The sequence below is a fragment of the Gadus chalcogrammus genome, chromosome 4 (genome assembly GCF_026213295.1).
Source record: "Gadus chalcogrammus isolate NIFS_2021 chromosome 4, NIFS_Gcha_1.0, whole genome shotgun sequence".
Taxonomy (NCBI): domain Eukaryota; kingdom Metazoa; phylum Chordata; class Actinopteri; order Gadiformes; family Gadidae; genus Gadus; species Gadus chalcogrammus.
Genome location: NC_079415.1, coordinates 5,684,433 through 5,698,880, shown reverse-complemented (window position 1 = coordinate 5,698,880; position 14,448 = coordinate 5,684,433). Strand labels below are relative to the sequence as shown.

The window sequence follows — 14,448 nt, the reverse complement described above, 5'->3', positions numbered from 1 at the left end:
TCTTCTGATGTTTGTTCACAGGCCACAGAATGATCAGTATTGATGATTGTTCATGATGATCAATGGTTCTTCTAAATGTTCTTCTAAATTTAAACTCTGTCGAGGTTGAATAACAGGACTCAGGACCAACATCCTGTTTCCTGATAATTAGTCGGTTAACCTTGCTTACCCCGTGTTCAGCTCCTTAGATCAGCCGTTCTATTATTCAGATCAATAAGTGTGATCTTCATGGTTTAGAAGAGAGAGATTTAAGTTCCGTGGTTTAGACTCTAAACCATGGAGCTGAAATCCCGGCCACTCTCTCCTCTAAACTTTAGGGAGAGCGAGGGCGGAACTTCAGTCCCATTGGTTAAGTTAGGAGAGAGAGGGCGGGACTTTCAGTTACATGGGAGTAGATTGGGAGAAAGGGGTCGGGACGTCAGTTACATGGGATAAGAGGGGAGAGAGAGGGCGGGACCTCAGTTACTGGGGTTAGGATGGGAGAGAGGGCGGGACTTCAGTTACATGGGTTAAGAGGGGAGAGAGAGGGCGGGACTTCAGTTACATGGGTTGGGAGAGAGGGCGGGACTTCAGTTACATGGGTTAAGAGGCGATGGAGAGGGCGGGACTTCAGTTACATGGGTTAAGAGGGGATAGAGAGGGCGGGACGTTCAGTTACATGGTTTAGAGGAGACAGAGAGGGCGGGACTTCAGTTACATGGGAGTAGATAGAGAGAGAGGGCGGGCCTTAAAGGGAGGGACGTTCAGTTACCTGGTTTTAACTGGTTTACAGCTCATAGGAAGTAGAAGACCTGATATTGCGTAGCGGTGGACAAGATCTGCAATACATTTCATGAACACCTCTCAGCCTACTTCCACAACAGCGCCACACCCAGCTTCGCTGTGATTGGACGTACTGGATCTAATCCCGCCCACCTTGCAGGTTCCTCACCTACTCCTACCTGCTGGCCTTCAACGCCTGGCTCCTATTGGCCCCCGTGGTGTTGTGCTACGACTGGCAGGTGGGCAGCATCCCCCTGGTGGAGACGCTGGGGGACGCACGCAACGGCGCCACCCTGCTGCTGGGGGCGGTACTGCTGGCACTCTGCCGCCACTGCGCCTCCTCTCTGCAGGTGGGCCCTTCTATAGTATAGATCTATACTGTCGTTCTAGACGGTCAGAATAAAAGCTGTACTGTCATTCTATAGTATAGGTCTATACTGTCATTCTATACTGTAATTCTATTGTATCAATTTATACTGTTGTTCTACAATTAAGAAGAAATACTGTTGTTCTACATTATAGAAGGTAAAATGTTGTTGTGTAGTATAGATCTATACTGTTATTCTATGGTATATAAGTTATACTGTTATTCTATAGTATAGAATATATAGAATATCTAACGGTAAAGAACATATACTGTCATTCTATAGTGTAGAACCAACTCTGTAATTCTATACATAAAATATATGTAATATGATATAAAGGATAACATTATAGAATGCATTCTGTTATTCTGCGTTTTATTCATCATCTCGATGTTTGTCGTGATTCGGGGACAGACAGTGGAATGAGGACCTAAGAGGGGCCTAATGAACCGCCCACTACTCCCAGGGCGCAGAACAGAGCCTCTGGGTTTGATTGATTAATTAGGCTCTAATTAATTAAGGCCCTGTGTTGTTGACGGCATCATAACAGGAGGGGAATAGATTGGTTCAGACTGTGTTTGTGTCTCCTCATATGCGGTTCGAAGACGGTTAATTAAAAACATGTCATTCGATTATTGTATTATTGATTAATAAAACATTGCATGAGATGCCGGCTGCACGTGTCAGAAAAAAACCCGGTGGCTTTAATTCTCTCTCTCTCTCTCTCTCTCTCTCTCTCTCTCTCTCTCTCTCTCTCTCTCTCTCTCTCTCTCTCTCTCTCTCTCTCTCTCTCTCTCTCTCTCTCTCTCTCTCTCTCTCTCTCTCTCTCTCTCTCTCTCTCTCTCCCTCCCCCAGAGGCGTCCCAGTGGGGAGCTCCTGGTAGGGATGCTGTTCCTCACCTTCCCCTTCGTCCCGGCCAGCAACCTCTTCTTCAGGGTGGGCTTCGTCGTGGCCGAGAGGGTGCTCTACATGCCCAGGTGTGTGTGTGTGTGTGTGTGTGTACACACCTGAGTTCTGTGTGTGTGTGTGTGTGTGTATACAGTTTTCATTAACGAAGCAGAAATAGTGAAATTGAATCATAAGATTCAACCAATTATAATAAAATATACATGTTAAATATTTAATGTCATTCTCCCTCGAAATCCCCTCCGCACTTTAGAATTCCTCTTCTGTTCTGCTCTCTCTCTCTCTCTCTCTCTCTCTCTCTCTCTCTCTCTCTCTCTCTCCCCTCGGCCGCCCCCGGGTCATTTCACGCAGCATTACTACATTAATCCTTTGGTCTCCAGCCACACGTCTGCAGCCAGCAGATACGCCCCCCCCTCTTAGTCTACACACACATCTGTTCCAACGGGATTAGCATGACCCGCGGTAAAACAGACACACTCATACACACACACACTGGGGAAAGTTGCCTTCAGGGAGAATGAATTGTTCACTGTGGGCATTTAGTTTGTGTGTATGTGTGTGTTTGTGTGTGTGTGCGAGTGTGTGTGCGTGCCTGTGTCTGCGTGACATCACAGTATCCCACATGACAAACAACCACAATAAAACCTTTTTCCTTAGATGTCGTGAATCAACAAGATATTAACATGTCCCTTCCATCCTCACTCTCTCTCTCCTTCCCCACCACTGTTTCTCTCACTCTCTGTATCTTCTCTCTCTCTCTCTCTCTCTCTCTCTCTCTCTCTCTCTCTCTCTCTCTCTCTCTCTCTCTCTCTCTCTCTCTCTCTCTCTCTCTCTCTCTCTCTCTCTCTCTCTCTCCTTCCCCACCACCGTCTCTCTCTCTCTCTCTCTCTCTCCTTCCCCACCACCGTCTCTCTCTCTCTCTCTCTCTCTCTCTCTCTCTCTCTCTCTCTCTCTCTTCCTCTTCCTCTTCCTCTCTCTCTTCCTCTCCCCCTCTCCTCCCCCTCCCCTCTCCGCCCCCTCCCAGTATGGGCTACTGTATCCTGGTGGTCCACGGTCTGGGTCGCCTGTGGTCCCTGGTGGGGCGGGGGGGTGCGGCGGCCCTCAGCCTCTCCCTGCTCCTCCTCCTGCTCGTCTTCTCCCTGAAGACCGTCCACCAGAACCACACCTGGCTGTCCCGGGAGGCGCTCTTCAGGTGGGGACGAGATGGTGGTCACCTGTAGGACTTCACTATCACTGTATTCACTATTGCTATATTCATTATTCACTATCACTGTATTCACTATCACTGTATTCACTATCACTATATTCATTATCACTGTATTCACTATCACTGTATTCACTATCACTGTATTCACTATCACTGTATTCACTATCACTGTATTCACTATCACTGTATTCATTATCACTGTATTCACTATCACTATATTCACTATCACTATATTCACTATCACTGTATACACTATCACTGTATTCACTATCACTGTATTCACTATCACTGTATTCACTATCACTGTATTCATTATCACTGTATTCACTATCACTATATTCACTATCACTATATTCACTATCACTGTATTCACTATCACTGTATACACTATCACTGTATTCACTATCACTATATTCACTATCACTGTATTCACTATCACTGTATTCATTATCACTGTATTCACTATCACTATATTCACTATCACTATATTCACTATCACTGTATTCACTATCACTGTATTCACTATCACTATATTCAATATTACTATATTCTTTATCACTCTATTCACTATCACTATATTCACTATTCACTATCATATATTCACTATCACTATATTCACTATTAACTATCCTATATTCACTATATTCACTATTCCCTATCCTATATTCACTATAACTATCTTCACTATTCACTATCCTATATTCACTATCACTTTTTTCACTATTCACTATCACTATATTCACTATTATTATATTCACTATCACTATATTCACTATTCGCTATCCTATATTCACTATCACTATATTCACTTTTACTATATTCTCTATCACTATATTCACCATCACTTTATTCACTAGCCTATATTCACTGTGGCTATATTTGCTAGCCAATGTTCCTTATCACTATATTCACCATCACTCTCCTCGTGTCCAGGTCTGGTATCCAGACTCTTCCTCACAACGCAAAGGTTCACTACAACTACGCCAACTTCCTGAAAGATGGCGGCCGGCAACAGGAGGCGATCCACCACTACACCACCGCTCTGAGGTGGGTTGAGTCTACAGCCTCACGGTCTGTAGTTTGATTCCTGCCCTGACTCCTCCCCTGCACCAGGGCTCTGAGGTGGGTGGAGGTCTGTAGTTTGAGTCCTGCTCCGAGGTGGGTGGAGGTCTGTAGTTTGATTCCTGCTCTGAGGTGGGTGGAGGTCTGTAGTTTGAGTCCTGCTCTGAGGTGGGTGGAGGTCTGTAGTTTGAGTCCTGCTCTGAGGTGGGTGGAGGTCTGTAGTCTGAGTCCTGCTCCGAGGTGGGTGGAGGTCTGTAGTTTGAGTCCTGCTCTGAGGTGGGTGGAGGTCTGTAGTTTGAGTCCTGCTCCGAGGTGGGTGGAGGTCTGTAGTTTGACTCCTGCTCAGAGGTGGGTGGAGGTCTGTAGTTTGACTCCTGCTCCGAGGTGGGTGGAGGTCTGTAGTTTGAGTCCTGCTCCGAGGTGGGTGGAGGTCTGTAGTTTGAGTCCTGCTCTGAGGTGGGTGGAGGTCTGTAGTTTGAGTCCTGCTCCGAGGTGGGTGGAGGTCTGTAGTTTGACTCCTGCTCCGAGGTGGGTGGAGGTCTGTAGTTTGACTCCTGCTCCGAGGTGGGTGGAGGTCTGTAGTTTGAGTCCTGCTCCGAGGTGGGTGGAGGTCTGTAGTTTGATTCCTGCTCTGAGGTGGGTGGAGGTCTGTAGTTTGAGTCCTGCTCTGAGGTGGGTGGAGGTCTGTAGTTTGAGTCCTGCTCTGAGGTGGGTGGAGGTCTGTAGTCTGAGTCCTGCTCCGAGGTGGGTGGAGGTCTGTAGTTTGAGTCCTGCTCTGAGGTGGGTGGAGGTCTGTAGTTTGAGTCCTGCTCCGAGGTGGGTGGAGGTCTGTAGTTTGACTCCTGCTCAGAGGTGGGTGGAGGTCTGTAGTTTGAGTCCTGCTCTGAGGTGGGTGGAGGTCTGTAGTTTGATTCCTGCTCCGAGGTGGGTGGAGGTCTGTAGTTTGAGTCCTGCTCCGAGGTGGGTGGAGGTCTGTAGTTTGACTCCTGCTCCGAGGTGGGTGGAGGTCTGTAGTTTGATTCCTGCCCGGACTCCTCCACCCTTGGGACCAGCCGGTCTCCACCCCACAGCAGACCTTCCTCTGCTTCGTCCTCCTGGACTGACTTTGACCCTCCACAGAGTACCGCTGCACGGTACGGATCATTCTATAGACCAGGAGCTAGTCTGAGACCAGCGTTAGCTACGTCTCTAGTATCTACTGGTGCCCATCCAATCCAATGGGACAGCTTTTCGGGTGGCGGCATGTGGTGTCGAAGTGTCCCTGAGCAAGGCATCTCACCCTGACTGCTCCTGACGAGCTGGCTGTCGCCTTGTGCGGCTGACCCCGCCGTCGGCGTGTGAATGCGTACATGAACGGGTGAATGTTAGGCGATGTTGGAAAGCGCTTTGAGTGGCCACTGGTTGGGGAAGCGCGTTAGAAGTGCAGTCCATTTAGCGTTTACAAACGCTCCCAGTGCGTCCTCATGGCTGGGGTACAGAGGGGCGGTTTGTAGCGTTCTGTAATACTCCCACACTCACTGGTGGCGCGTGGGGGGGGGGGGGGTCTAAAGGACCCTTTAAAGAGCTGCCAATGACTCAATAATGAATGCAGGATGTTTGGCAGACGGTTTATTGGGAGGGAGGGAGGGAGGGAGAGATGGAGAGACGTGGGAGTTTGTTGGTGGAACTCCAGAGCGCTGCTGCCCCACTGAAGTCCAACCGTTTACCCACAATGCCTTTCATCGTAAGGACGTTTCCACATGCCTGACGCTGATGAGACGTTCTGACCCATCCCAGGGCGCCCTGAAAACCTTCTGTATACGTGTGTGTGTGTGTGTGTGTGTGTGTGTGTGTGTGTGTGTGTGTGTGTGTGTCAATGTGTGCGTGTGTGGGTACCCATCTGTCTGTGTGTGTCACCATGTGTGTGTGTGTGTGTGTTGTATGTGTCCCCATGTCTGTGTTGTGTGTGTGTGTGTGTGTGTTTTCCCCATCTGTGTGTGTGTGTGTGTCACCATGTGTGTGTGTGTGTCCATCTGTGTGTGTGTGTGTGTGTGTGTGTGTGTGTGTGTCACAATGTGTGTGTGTGTGTGTGTGTGTGTCCCCATCGGTGTGTTTGTATGTGGTCTGCAACAGGCAAACCCAGAGAGATTGAACCCCTGGGGTCGCAGCTGGTAGAAACACCAGTCACACACACACACACACACACACACACACACACACACACACACACACACACACACACACACACACACACACACACACACACACACACACACACACACAGTCAGTGGGGCCTCATCATGCGTGTAATGGCGTTGGTTCAGTCCAGTGCCCGTGTTCTGTTCACCTGAACCACAAAGTGCGCGGCTATCGATTCAATCACTTAAAGTGACAGCGTGTCCTTTTAAAGGGTAAAAACCAAAAACACTTGTTCAGTTGAAAGCGCCTGGTTCCATCGGAATGAACATGTCTGTGTTTCCTTTTCCTGTATAAAGTTGTTAAACAAAAGGGAAGTTCTCTGTAGAATACACAAAGCCTGCTTCTTTAACTAAAGCAGCAGGCTTCTGTAATAGGCCGTGTCAGTGGCGGATGGGGTGGCCTATAGATAATACTAATCATGATAATAACACCTTCTATCACAGTAAAAGGTCACATGAAACATTTAAGAACCTGAGGGGCCGGTGACTCACCTCAGACCACCGCCGTCTCCCTCCACCTGGGCTTATTTTGGCTTCTCTCATTTCAAAGACGTCTCTTCTCAAAGAGCGGACCGATGGAGCACCCGGCCAAGGCGTTACCATAGAGATGCAGAGACGGTTGCCACGGCAGCCACTTACATTCCCTCTGCCCTGGTGGGGGAGAGTTCGTGTCTGAGCGGAGCTGTCTGGTCGTGAGTCTGAACTGCTGAGCTGGTCTCCAGAGGAGGAGAGAGGGGGAGGAGAGGGGAGGAGGAGGGCGGGGGGAGAGGGGGGGTGGATGAGGAGCGGGGAGGTGGATGAGGAGGGGGGAGGAGACGGGGCAGGAGGACGCCGGACCCCCTCAGCCTCAGAGAGGTCTCTCCCGGGCCTCACGCACCGCGGCCCTTAGTGGAGATCCTCAAGACGGGAAAAGATACAGAACTAAAAGTGATGGTGCTGCCCCATCTAGTGGAGAGGGGGAGAGAAGCTGTGGGAATCACAAACACACGATTAAAGTCAATTCATTCTTTCTCTCCCCCTCTCCTCCCCCTCTCTCTCTCTCTCTCTCTCTCTCGCTTCCCCATCTTCTCTCCCTCTCTTCCCCATCTTTCTCTCCCCCTCTCTTCCCCATCTTTCTCTCACCCTCTCTACACCTCTCTTTCCCATATTTCTCTCCCCTCTCCTCCCTCCCCCCCTCTCCTCCCTCTCCTCCCTCTCCTCCCCCCCTCTCGCTCTTCTCCCCTCCCTCTCCTCCATCTCCGCCCTTCCCTCCCCTCCCTCTCCCCTTCCTCCCCTCCCTCTCCTCCCTCCCCCCCTCTCCTCCCTCTCCTCCCCCCCTCTCGCTCTTCTCCCCTCCATCTCCGCCCTTCCCTCCCCTCCCTCTCCCCTCCCTCCTCCCTCTCCCTCCCCTCTCCTCTCTCTCTTCCCTTCCCTCCCCTCCCTCTCCCCTTCCTCCCCTCCCTCTCCTCTCTCCCCCCTCCCCTCCCCCTAGGCTGTACCCGCGTCACGCCAGTGCAATGAACAACCTGGGCACCCTGACGCGCCACCCGGAGGAGGCGGAGCGCTACTACAGGAGAGCTCTGAAGACCAACCAGCAGCATAACCGGGCGCTCTTCAACCTGGCCAACCTGCTCAAGTAACCGCACGCACACACGTGGACACATACACACACACACACGCACGCATTGCACACACACGCACACAGACAGAAACACACACGGAGACATAGACAAACAGACACAGACACATAAACATAGACATACACCCATACAGACACACACAGACATTAGTATATATGCAGTATATGTATATATATATACTTACACAGACGCAAAAACACACACTTGCACACACACGCATGTAGACACAAACACCTACGCACACATATATACTCACTCACTAACACACACACTCACTAACAAGTGGGGATGATGATGATAAAGATGATGGTCTTAGTTGTGTCAATGACGATGGTGATGGTGGTGCTGGTCTTAGTGGTGGTGATGATGATGAGGATGGTGGTGCTGGTCTTAGTGGTGATGATGATGATGAGGATGGTGGTGCTGGTCTTAGTGGTGATGATGATGATGATGATGATGAAGATGGTGGTGCTGGTCTTAGTGGTGATGATGATGATGATGATGATGAAGATGGTGGTGCTGGTCTTAGTGGTGATGATGATGATGATGATGATGATGATGATGATGATGATGAAGATGGTGGTGCTGGTCTTAGTGGTGATGATGATGATGATGATGATGATGATGATGATGATGAAGATGGTGGTGCTGGTCTTAGTGGTGATGATGATGATGATGATGGTGCTGGTCTTAGTGGTGATGATGAGGATGGTGTGCAGGTCCAGGGGGGAGGAGGAGGAGGCGGAGCTCCTGCTGCAGGACTCCATCCGCTACGGCCCGCACTTTGCCGACGCCTACTCCAGCCTCGCCTCGCTGTACGCTGAACAGGTGCAGACACACACACACACACACACACACACACACACACACACACACACACATACACATACACATACACACACACACACACACGCGCGCGCATTTACATACACACAAACGGATACATGCAGACAGGCACACAGACACAGACACACGCACTCATGTACGCGTACGCAAACTACGCATGCATGCACGCACACACACACACACAGACAGACACACACACACAGTCCCCCTGCACTGTATTATCATGACAAAAGGTTGATAAAGGGTGCTTGTCTTCTCCGTTCTCCCACAGAAGCGCTTTGCCGAGGCCAACGCGGTGTACCAGCGGGGGATGGAGAAGTGTCCCGACAGCTCTGACCTCCACAACAACTACGGAGTGTTCCTGGTGGACACAGGTGGGCTGGGAGACCCTCACCGCCTCACCTGTATGATGGATCACACCTGGTGCTGCCACCGGATACTCAGAGCTACCGGTGGACAGAGCGCTGTTATACTGACGATCACACCCTCCTCTTCTCCTCTCCTCCTCTCCTCTCTCCCTCTCCTCCCCTCTCCACTCCTCCCCTCTCCTCTCTTCTCCCCCGTCTCTTCTCTCTCTTCATTCATCCCCTCTCCTCCCCCCTCCACCTCTCCTCTCTCCCTCTCCTCCCCTTTCCTCTCCTCCCCTCTCCCCCGTCTCTACTCCTCTCTCTTCATTCATACCCCCTCTCTTCACTCCTCTCCTCCTCTCCCTCTCCTCCTCCCTCCCCTCTCTCCCTCTCCTCCCCCCTCCTCTCTCTCCCTCCCCTCTCCCCTCTCTCCCTGCCCTCTCCTCTTTCCTCCCCCTCCTCTCTCCCCCTCTCCTCTCCTCTCTCCCTCTCCTCCCCCCTCCGCTCCTCTCTACTCCTCTCTTTTCTCTCTCTCCTCCCCCCTCTCCTCTCTCTCTCTCCTCCCCTCACTCCCTCTCCTCTCTCCTCCTCCCTCCCCTCTACTCTCTCCCCCTCCCCTCTCCCCCTCTCCTCCCCCCTCCCCTCTCCCCTCTCTCCCTCTCCTCTCTCCCAGGAGAGGGAGACCGTGCCGCCGTCCACTACCAGAACGCGGTGCGTCTGAAGCCACAGCACTACGTTGCCATGGTGAACCTGGGCCGTCTCCTCCGCTCGGCCAATGACAACAAGGAGGCGGAGCTTTGGTACAAGAGGTGAGTGTGTGGGTTGGGGGGGCGGGGGGGGGGGGGGGAGGTGAAGACCAGGTCCCATACGGGGGACCAGGACCTATAGGGTGCTAGCTACCGTGATAATAGTGCGTGGTGAAAAGTCTATGGCTGGGTTCCAACACTTGATGCCTCGATCCTCCTCGGAGCCCGAGGAGGATCGAGGCATCAAGTGTTTGGAACCCAGCCATAGAGGATTTAGGAGGAGCGTCTGGCTTCAGTCTGACCCGACGGGAGGAAGTAATCTGGAGACGTAGCAGGAAGCCAGAGGAGAATCAGATCCCAGAGACCAGACTATTGGAAAGCAGCCCTGGTTGTGTTTCTGGTTCTGTCCCTTTGGCTCCAGTCCCAGTGGTTTCTTCTGAAGCCTAACCTTGTGACCTTTGACCTTTGACCCTGGCAGGGCAGGAAGGTGGGCATCCTGGTGCCTGGCCTTGTGCCCTATGACCTTTGACCCTTGGCGTGAGCAGGAAGGTGGACATCCTTGGGCCTGACCTTGTGACCTTTGACCCCGGCAGGGCTCTGGCCGTGAGCAGGAAGGTGGACATCCTGGTGCCCCTGGGGGCGCTGTACTACAACACGGGGCGCTACGAGGAGGCGCTGGCCGTGTACCGGGAGGCCGCCGCCCAGCAGCCCGACAACACCGACATCTGGCTGGCCCTGGTGGGACACACACACACACACACACACACACACACACACACACACACACACACACACACACACACACACACACACACACACACACACACACACACACACACATAAATTAACACACACGCACACACACAGACAGAGGCAGACACACACGCATACAATAACACACACATCCACGCGAGCACACGCACAGATAAACACATAGCCACAGACAGACAGCACACATATGCACACACACACCTATACCTGTACAAACTAAGAAATACACCTAAACACATGGATGCTGACACTCCTACACCAAGATGAACAGCCCGTGCTACTGTAGCTTCTAAAGAAGGAATACATCTCTCTCCCTCCCCCCCCCCCCCCCCTCTCTCTCTCTCTCCCCCCCCACTCCCTCCCACCCCCCCAGGCCCAGGTCCTAGCCATGGCGGGTCAGCCCCGGGAGACAGAGGACATCACTCTGGGGATCATCTCCAGGCAGGGCGGCTGCATCGAGTGTTACCGCCTGCTGTCCGCCATCTACAGCAAGCAGGGCAACCACACACAGGTGGGCGGGTGGGGGCGTCGGTCTATGTTAGGGTCCGCCTCTGTAAAATATTTGTTAATGTGTGTGTGTAGGTGTGTGTGTGTGTGTGTGTGTGTGTTAATGTGTGTCTCCCCCCCCCCCAGGCGGTGGATGCCCTGGACCAGGCCCTCCTCCAGAGCCCCAGTGACCCGGCGGTCCGGGCTGAGCTCCACTTCTCCAAAGGGAACCAGCTCCGCGAGATGAACCAGCTGGACCAGGCCTTCCAGGTACCAGACCCCCCCAGGACCCCCCAGGACCCGTCTGGACCGGTCTGGCCCCCTCTGTCTGCTATAGTCCAGACCCCTCTGGACCTGTTTGTACCATTCTGGACCGGTCTGGACCGATCTAGACAAGTCTATACCGGTCTGGACCAGTCTATACCAGTCTGGACCGGTCTGGAACAGTCTATACCAGTCTGGATTGGTCTGGAACAGTCTATACCAGTCTGGATTGGTCTGAACCGATCTGGACCAGTCTATACCAGTCTGGACCGGTCTATACCAGTCTGGACTGGTCTGCTAATCCAGACCTCTCTGGACCAGTCTATACCAGTCTGGACCGTTCTGGACCAGTCTATACCAGTCTATACCAGTCTGGACCGATCTGGACCGGTCTATACCAGTCTGGACTGGTCTGCTAATCCAGACCTCTCTGGACCAGTCTATACCAGTCTGGACCAGTCTATACCAGTCTGGACCGGTCTGGACCAGCAGACCTTTCTGTCCAGGGGTCTCCCCCAAGCAATGGTTTAAAACGTAACCAAGAACCTCTTACTTCCGAAATGGGCCAACCGACCCGCCAATGGCTGGGGGGGAGTGTGACCCTGGACCCCGGCTGAACCCTATCGGTTGGTTCTGTTTTCAGAGTTACAAGCTGGCGGTGGAGCTCAAGCCTGACCAATCACAGGCCTGGATGAACATGGGCGGGATCCAGCACATCAAGGTGGGGGAGAGAACAAACAGGCTGTCAACGACTAACGGGAACTGGCCAGATTGAATTTTTTTTCAACACACCAAACATTTAAAGAATGTGTGTGTGTGTGTGTGTGTGTGTGTGTGTGTGTGTGTGTGTGTGTGTGTGTGTGTGTGTGTGTGTGTGTGTGTGTGTGTGTGTGTGTGTGTGTGTGTGTGTGTGTGTGTGTGTCCAGGGTGACTACGCGGCCGCCAGGACCTTCTACCAGCGAGCTCTCCTCCTCAACCCCGGCTCCAAGCTGCTCAAGGAGAACCTGGCCAAGCTGGACCGCCTGGAGAGGAGGCTGACGGAGGGGGTCTGACCTGGACCTGGACCGCCTGGAGAGGAGGCTGACGGAGGGGGTCTGACCTGGACCAGGACCTGGACTGCCTGGAGAGGAGGCTGACGGAGGGGGTCTGACCCGGACCAGGACCTGGACCGCCTGGAGAGGAGGCTGATGGAGGGGGTCTGACCTGGACCTGGACCTGGACCAGGACCTGGACCGCCTGGAGAGGAGGCTGACGGAGGGGGTCTGACCTGGTTCTGACCTGGACCTGTACCTGGACCGCCTGGAGAGGAGGCTGACGGAGGGGGTCTGACCTGGACCTGGACTGGCCTGGCTCACCTGGACTCAATGCCGACTGGTCTCAGAGTCGTCCCTCACAGGAGGTCTGGGACCCAGCGCTGGGGAGCCGGGTCTGAACCCCTCCTGGTCAGGGGGAGGGAGGATGACCTTCAAGCCAGCCTCCTGTGGACCTGGACCCCCGGAGACCCAGACCCCCGGAGCCCCAGACCCCCGGAGCCCCAGACCTGGGGGGTGACGCACAACTTATAGAGAGACTTCATGCTCACTGGTTTACGAAATAAGAGACTGAGACCCGGATTCCACCATCCACATCCGCATCTCCGGATTGACAACGCTGACAGCCAATGAAAGTCTTGTCTTCAGGTTTCTGAGGCTGGCCCTGTTCTGCCTCCTTCCTCTCTGTATCAGAGGTTCAGGGCACATGGTGATGTCGGGTGAGGCTAGTCCTGCCTGCTCACAACACGCAGCCACTGGCTCCCAGTCCTGCTTGGTCTAGGTGAGGACCAGGAACCAGTACCAGTCCTGCAGGCCAGATTGACTGTAGGCCTACATAATGGGTCTGTAGGCCTACCTGTCAATCATCTGTGAAGCTTAATGAAGTAAACGGTTGAGGTTGACCGAACGATGGCACACGAAAAAAGACTCACTGGGTGTTGAGGAAGTGTTTGTGGTTTGGGAAGGTTTGCTCTTCGGTACGATACATTTTTAAAGGACCAAAAACGTTTCCATCGCTCTGTCCCTCCGCTGAGGTATATTCACGGCTCCTTGTATCTTCAAACCGTTTACCGATATAAGCTAGTGTCGCCATGGATACAAGGGTTGAATTGATGGCCCCAATGAATAACATGACAATGACGATTTGTGAGATGAGATTAGTGTTTGTGTTCTGTCGATGGCGTTGTGCGTTGTGAATGAAATGTTCTGGAATGCAACAGAACGTGACGAGTGCAATGACTGAATTGCACAATGAAAATAAAAATATATGTTTCCCTTACAGCGCTACTTCTGTTTTTCAGAGCACAACGGGGAATTTTAGACTAGATCGGACCGCATTAACATGCAGAACATGCTAGCCAGCTGATGTTAGATTGAACGTTTTATACCAGGGGTGAGAAAGTCAGAAATGGTTTGAATTGTTGACGTCAGACACTAAATTAACTTTGCTGTCAGGGACGTCGTTAAGCCTATTGTGGGTGGGCTAAGCCCCCCCAAGATGTTCAAAATCCCCCCCTACAAAAATTGTCATAACATAATCATACCAACTCTTACTTTTGTTTAGCTTATTTATATTTTTTAAAAAGGAGGACATCCTGAAGACTCAGGAGCGGGAAGCAGTAGGTCTTAAGGCAAGTAAAGAAAAGAGTGAGCCAGAAAACAGGCCCTGATAGATGCTCTGCTGTACTCTACTGTAATAAATGATGAATTAAAGAACCACATTAAAGATGTGACATAAACATTTAGCACTTCGGGAACTGCTAGGGGTTAAGCCCTCCCAGCCTCTAAATCCTAGTGACGTCCCTGTTTGTTGTCGAGGGCTCTTGGACAAATCGGTGTTTTAGTGACATCACAAGTGG

The 14,448-nt window shown here is 52.0% G+C and overlaps 1 protein-coding gene across 2 annotated transcripts in view; it reads left to right on the top strand.

The window, feature by feature from the left end:
- The window catches only part of tmtc1 (transmembrane O-mannosyltransferase targeting cadherins 1), a 34,122-nt gene extending 20,123 nt beyond the window's left edge, over positions 1–13,999 (top strand). Inside the window, exons 7-20 of one of the 2 annotated variants that reach the window (XM_056587881.1) lie at positions 923–1,112; positions 1,983–2,104; positions 3,058–3,225; positions 4,174–4,287; positions 7,951–8,094; positions 8,818–8,926; positions 9,216–9,318; positions 9,965–10,100; positions 10,631–10,775; positions 11,182–11,319; positions 11,442–11,564; positions 12,202–12,279; positions 12,485–12,657; positions 12,826–13,999. In XM_056587881.1, coding sequence (XP_056443856.1) covers positions 923–1,112; positions 1,983–2,104; positions 3,058–3,225; positions 4,174–4,287; positions 7,951–8,094; positions 8,818–8,926; positions 9,216–9,318; positions 9,965–10,100; positions 10,631–10,775; positions 11,182–11,319; positions 11,442–11,564; positions 12,202–12,279; positions 12,485–12,610 — 1,696 coding nt within the window. In that variant the 3' untranslated portion in view covers positions 12,611–12,657; positions 12,826–13,999. Of the gene's footprint in view, positions 1–922; positions 1,113–1,982; positions 2,105–3,057; positions 3,226–4,173; positions 4,288–7,950; positions 8,095–8,817; positions 8,927–9,215; positions 9,319–9,964; positions 10,101–10,630; positions 10,776–11,181; positions 11,320–11,441; positions 11,565–12,201; positions 12,280–12,484 lie in introns of both variants that reach the window. The other variant, XM_056587880.1, reaches the window with a different exon arrangement.
- The last annotated feature ends 449 nt before the right edge of the window (positions 14,000–14,448 follow it).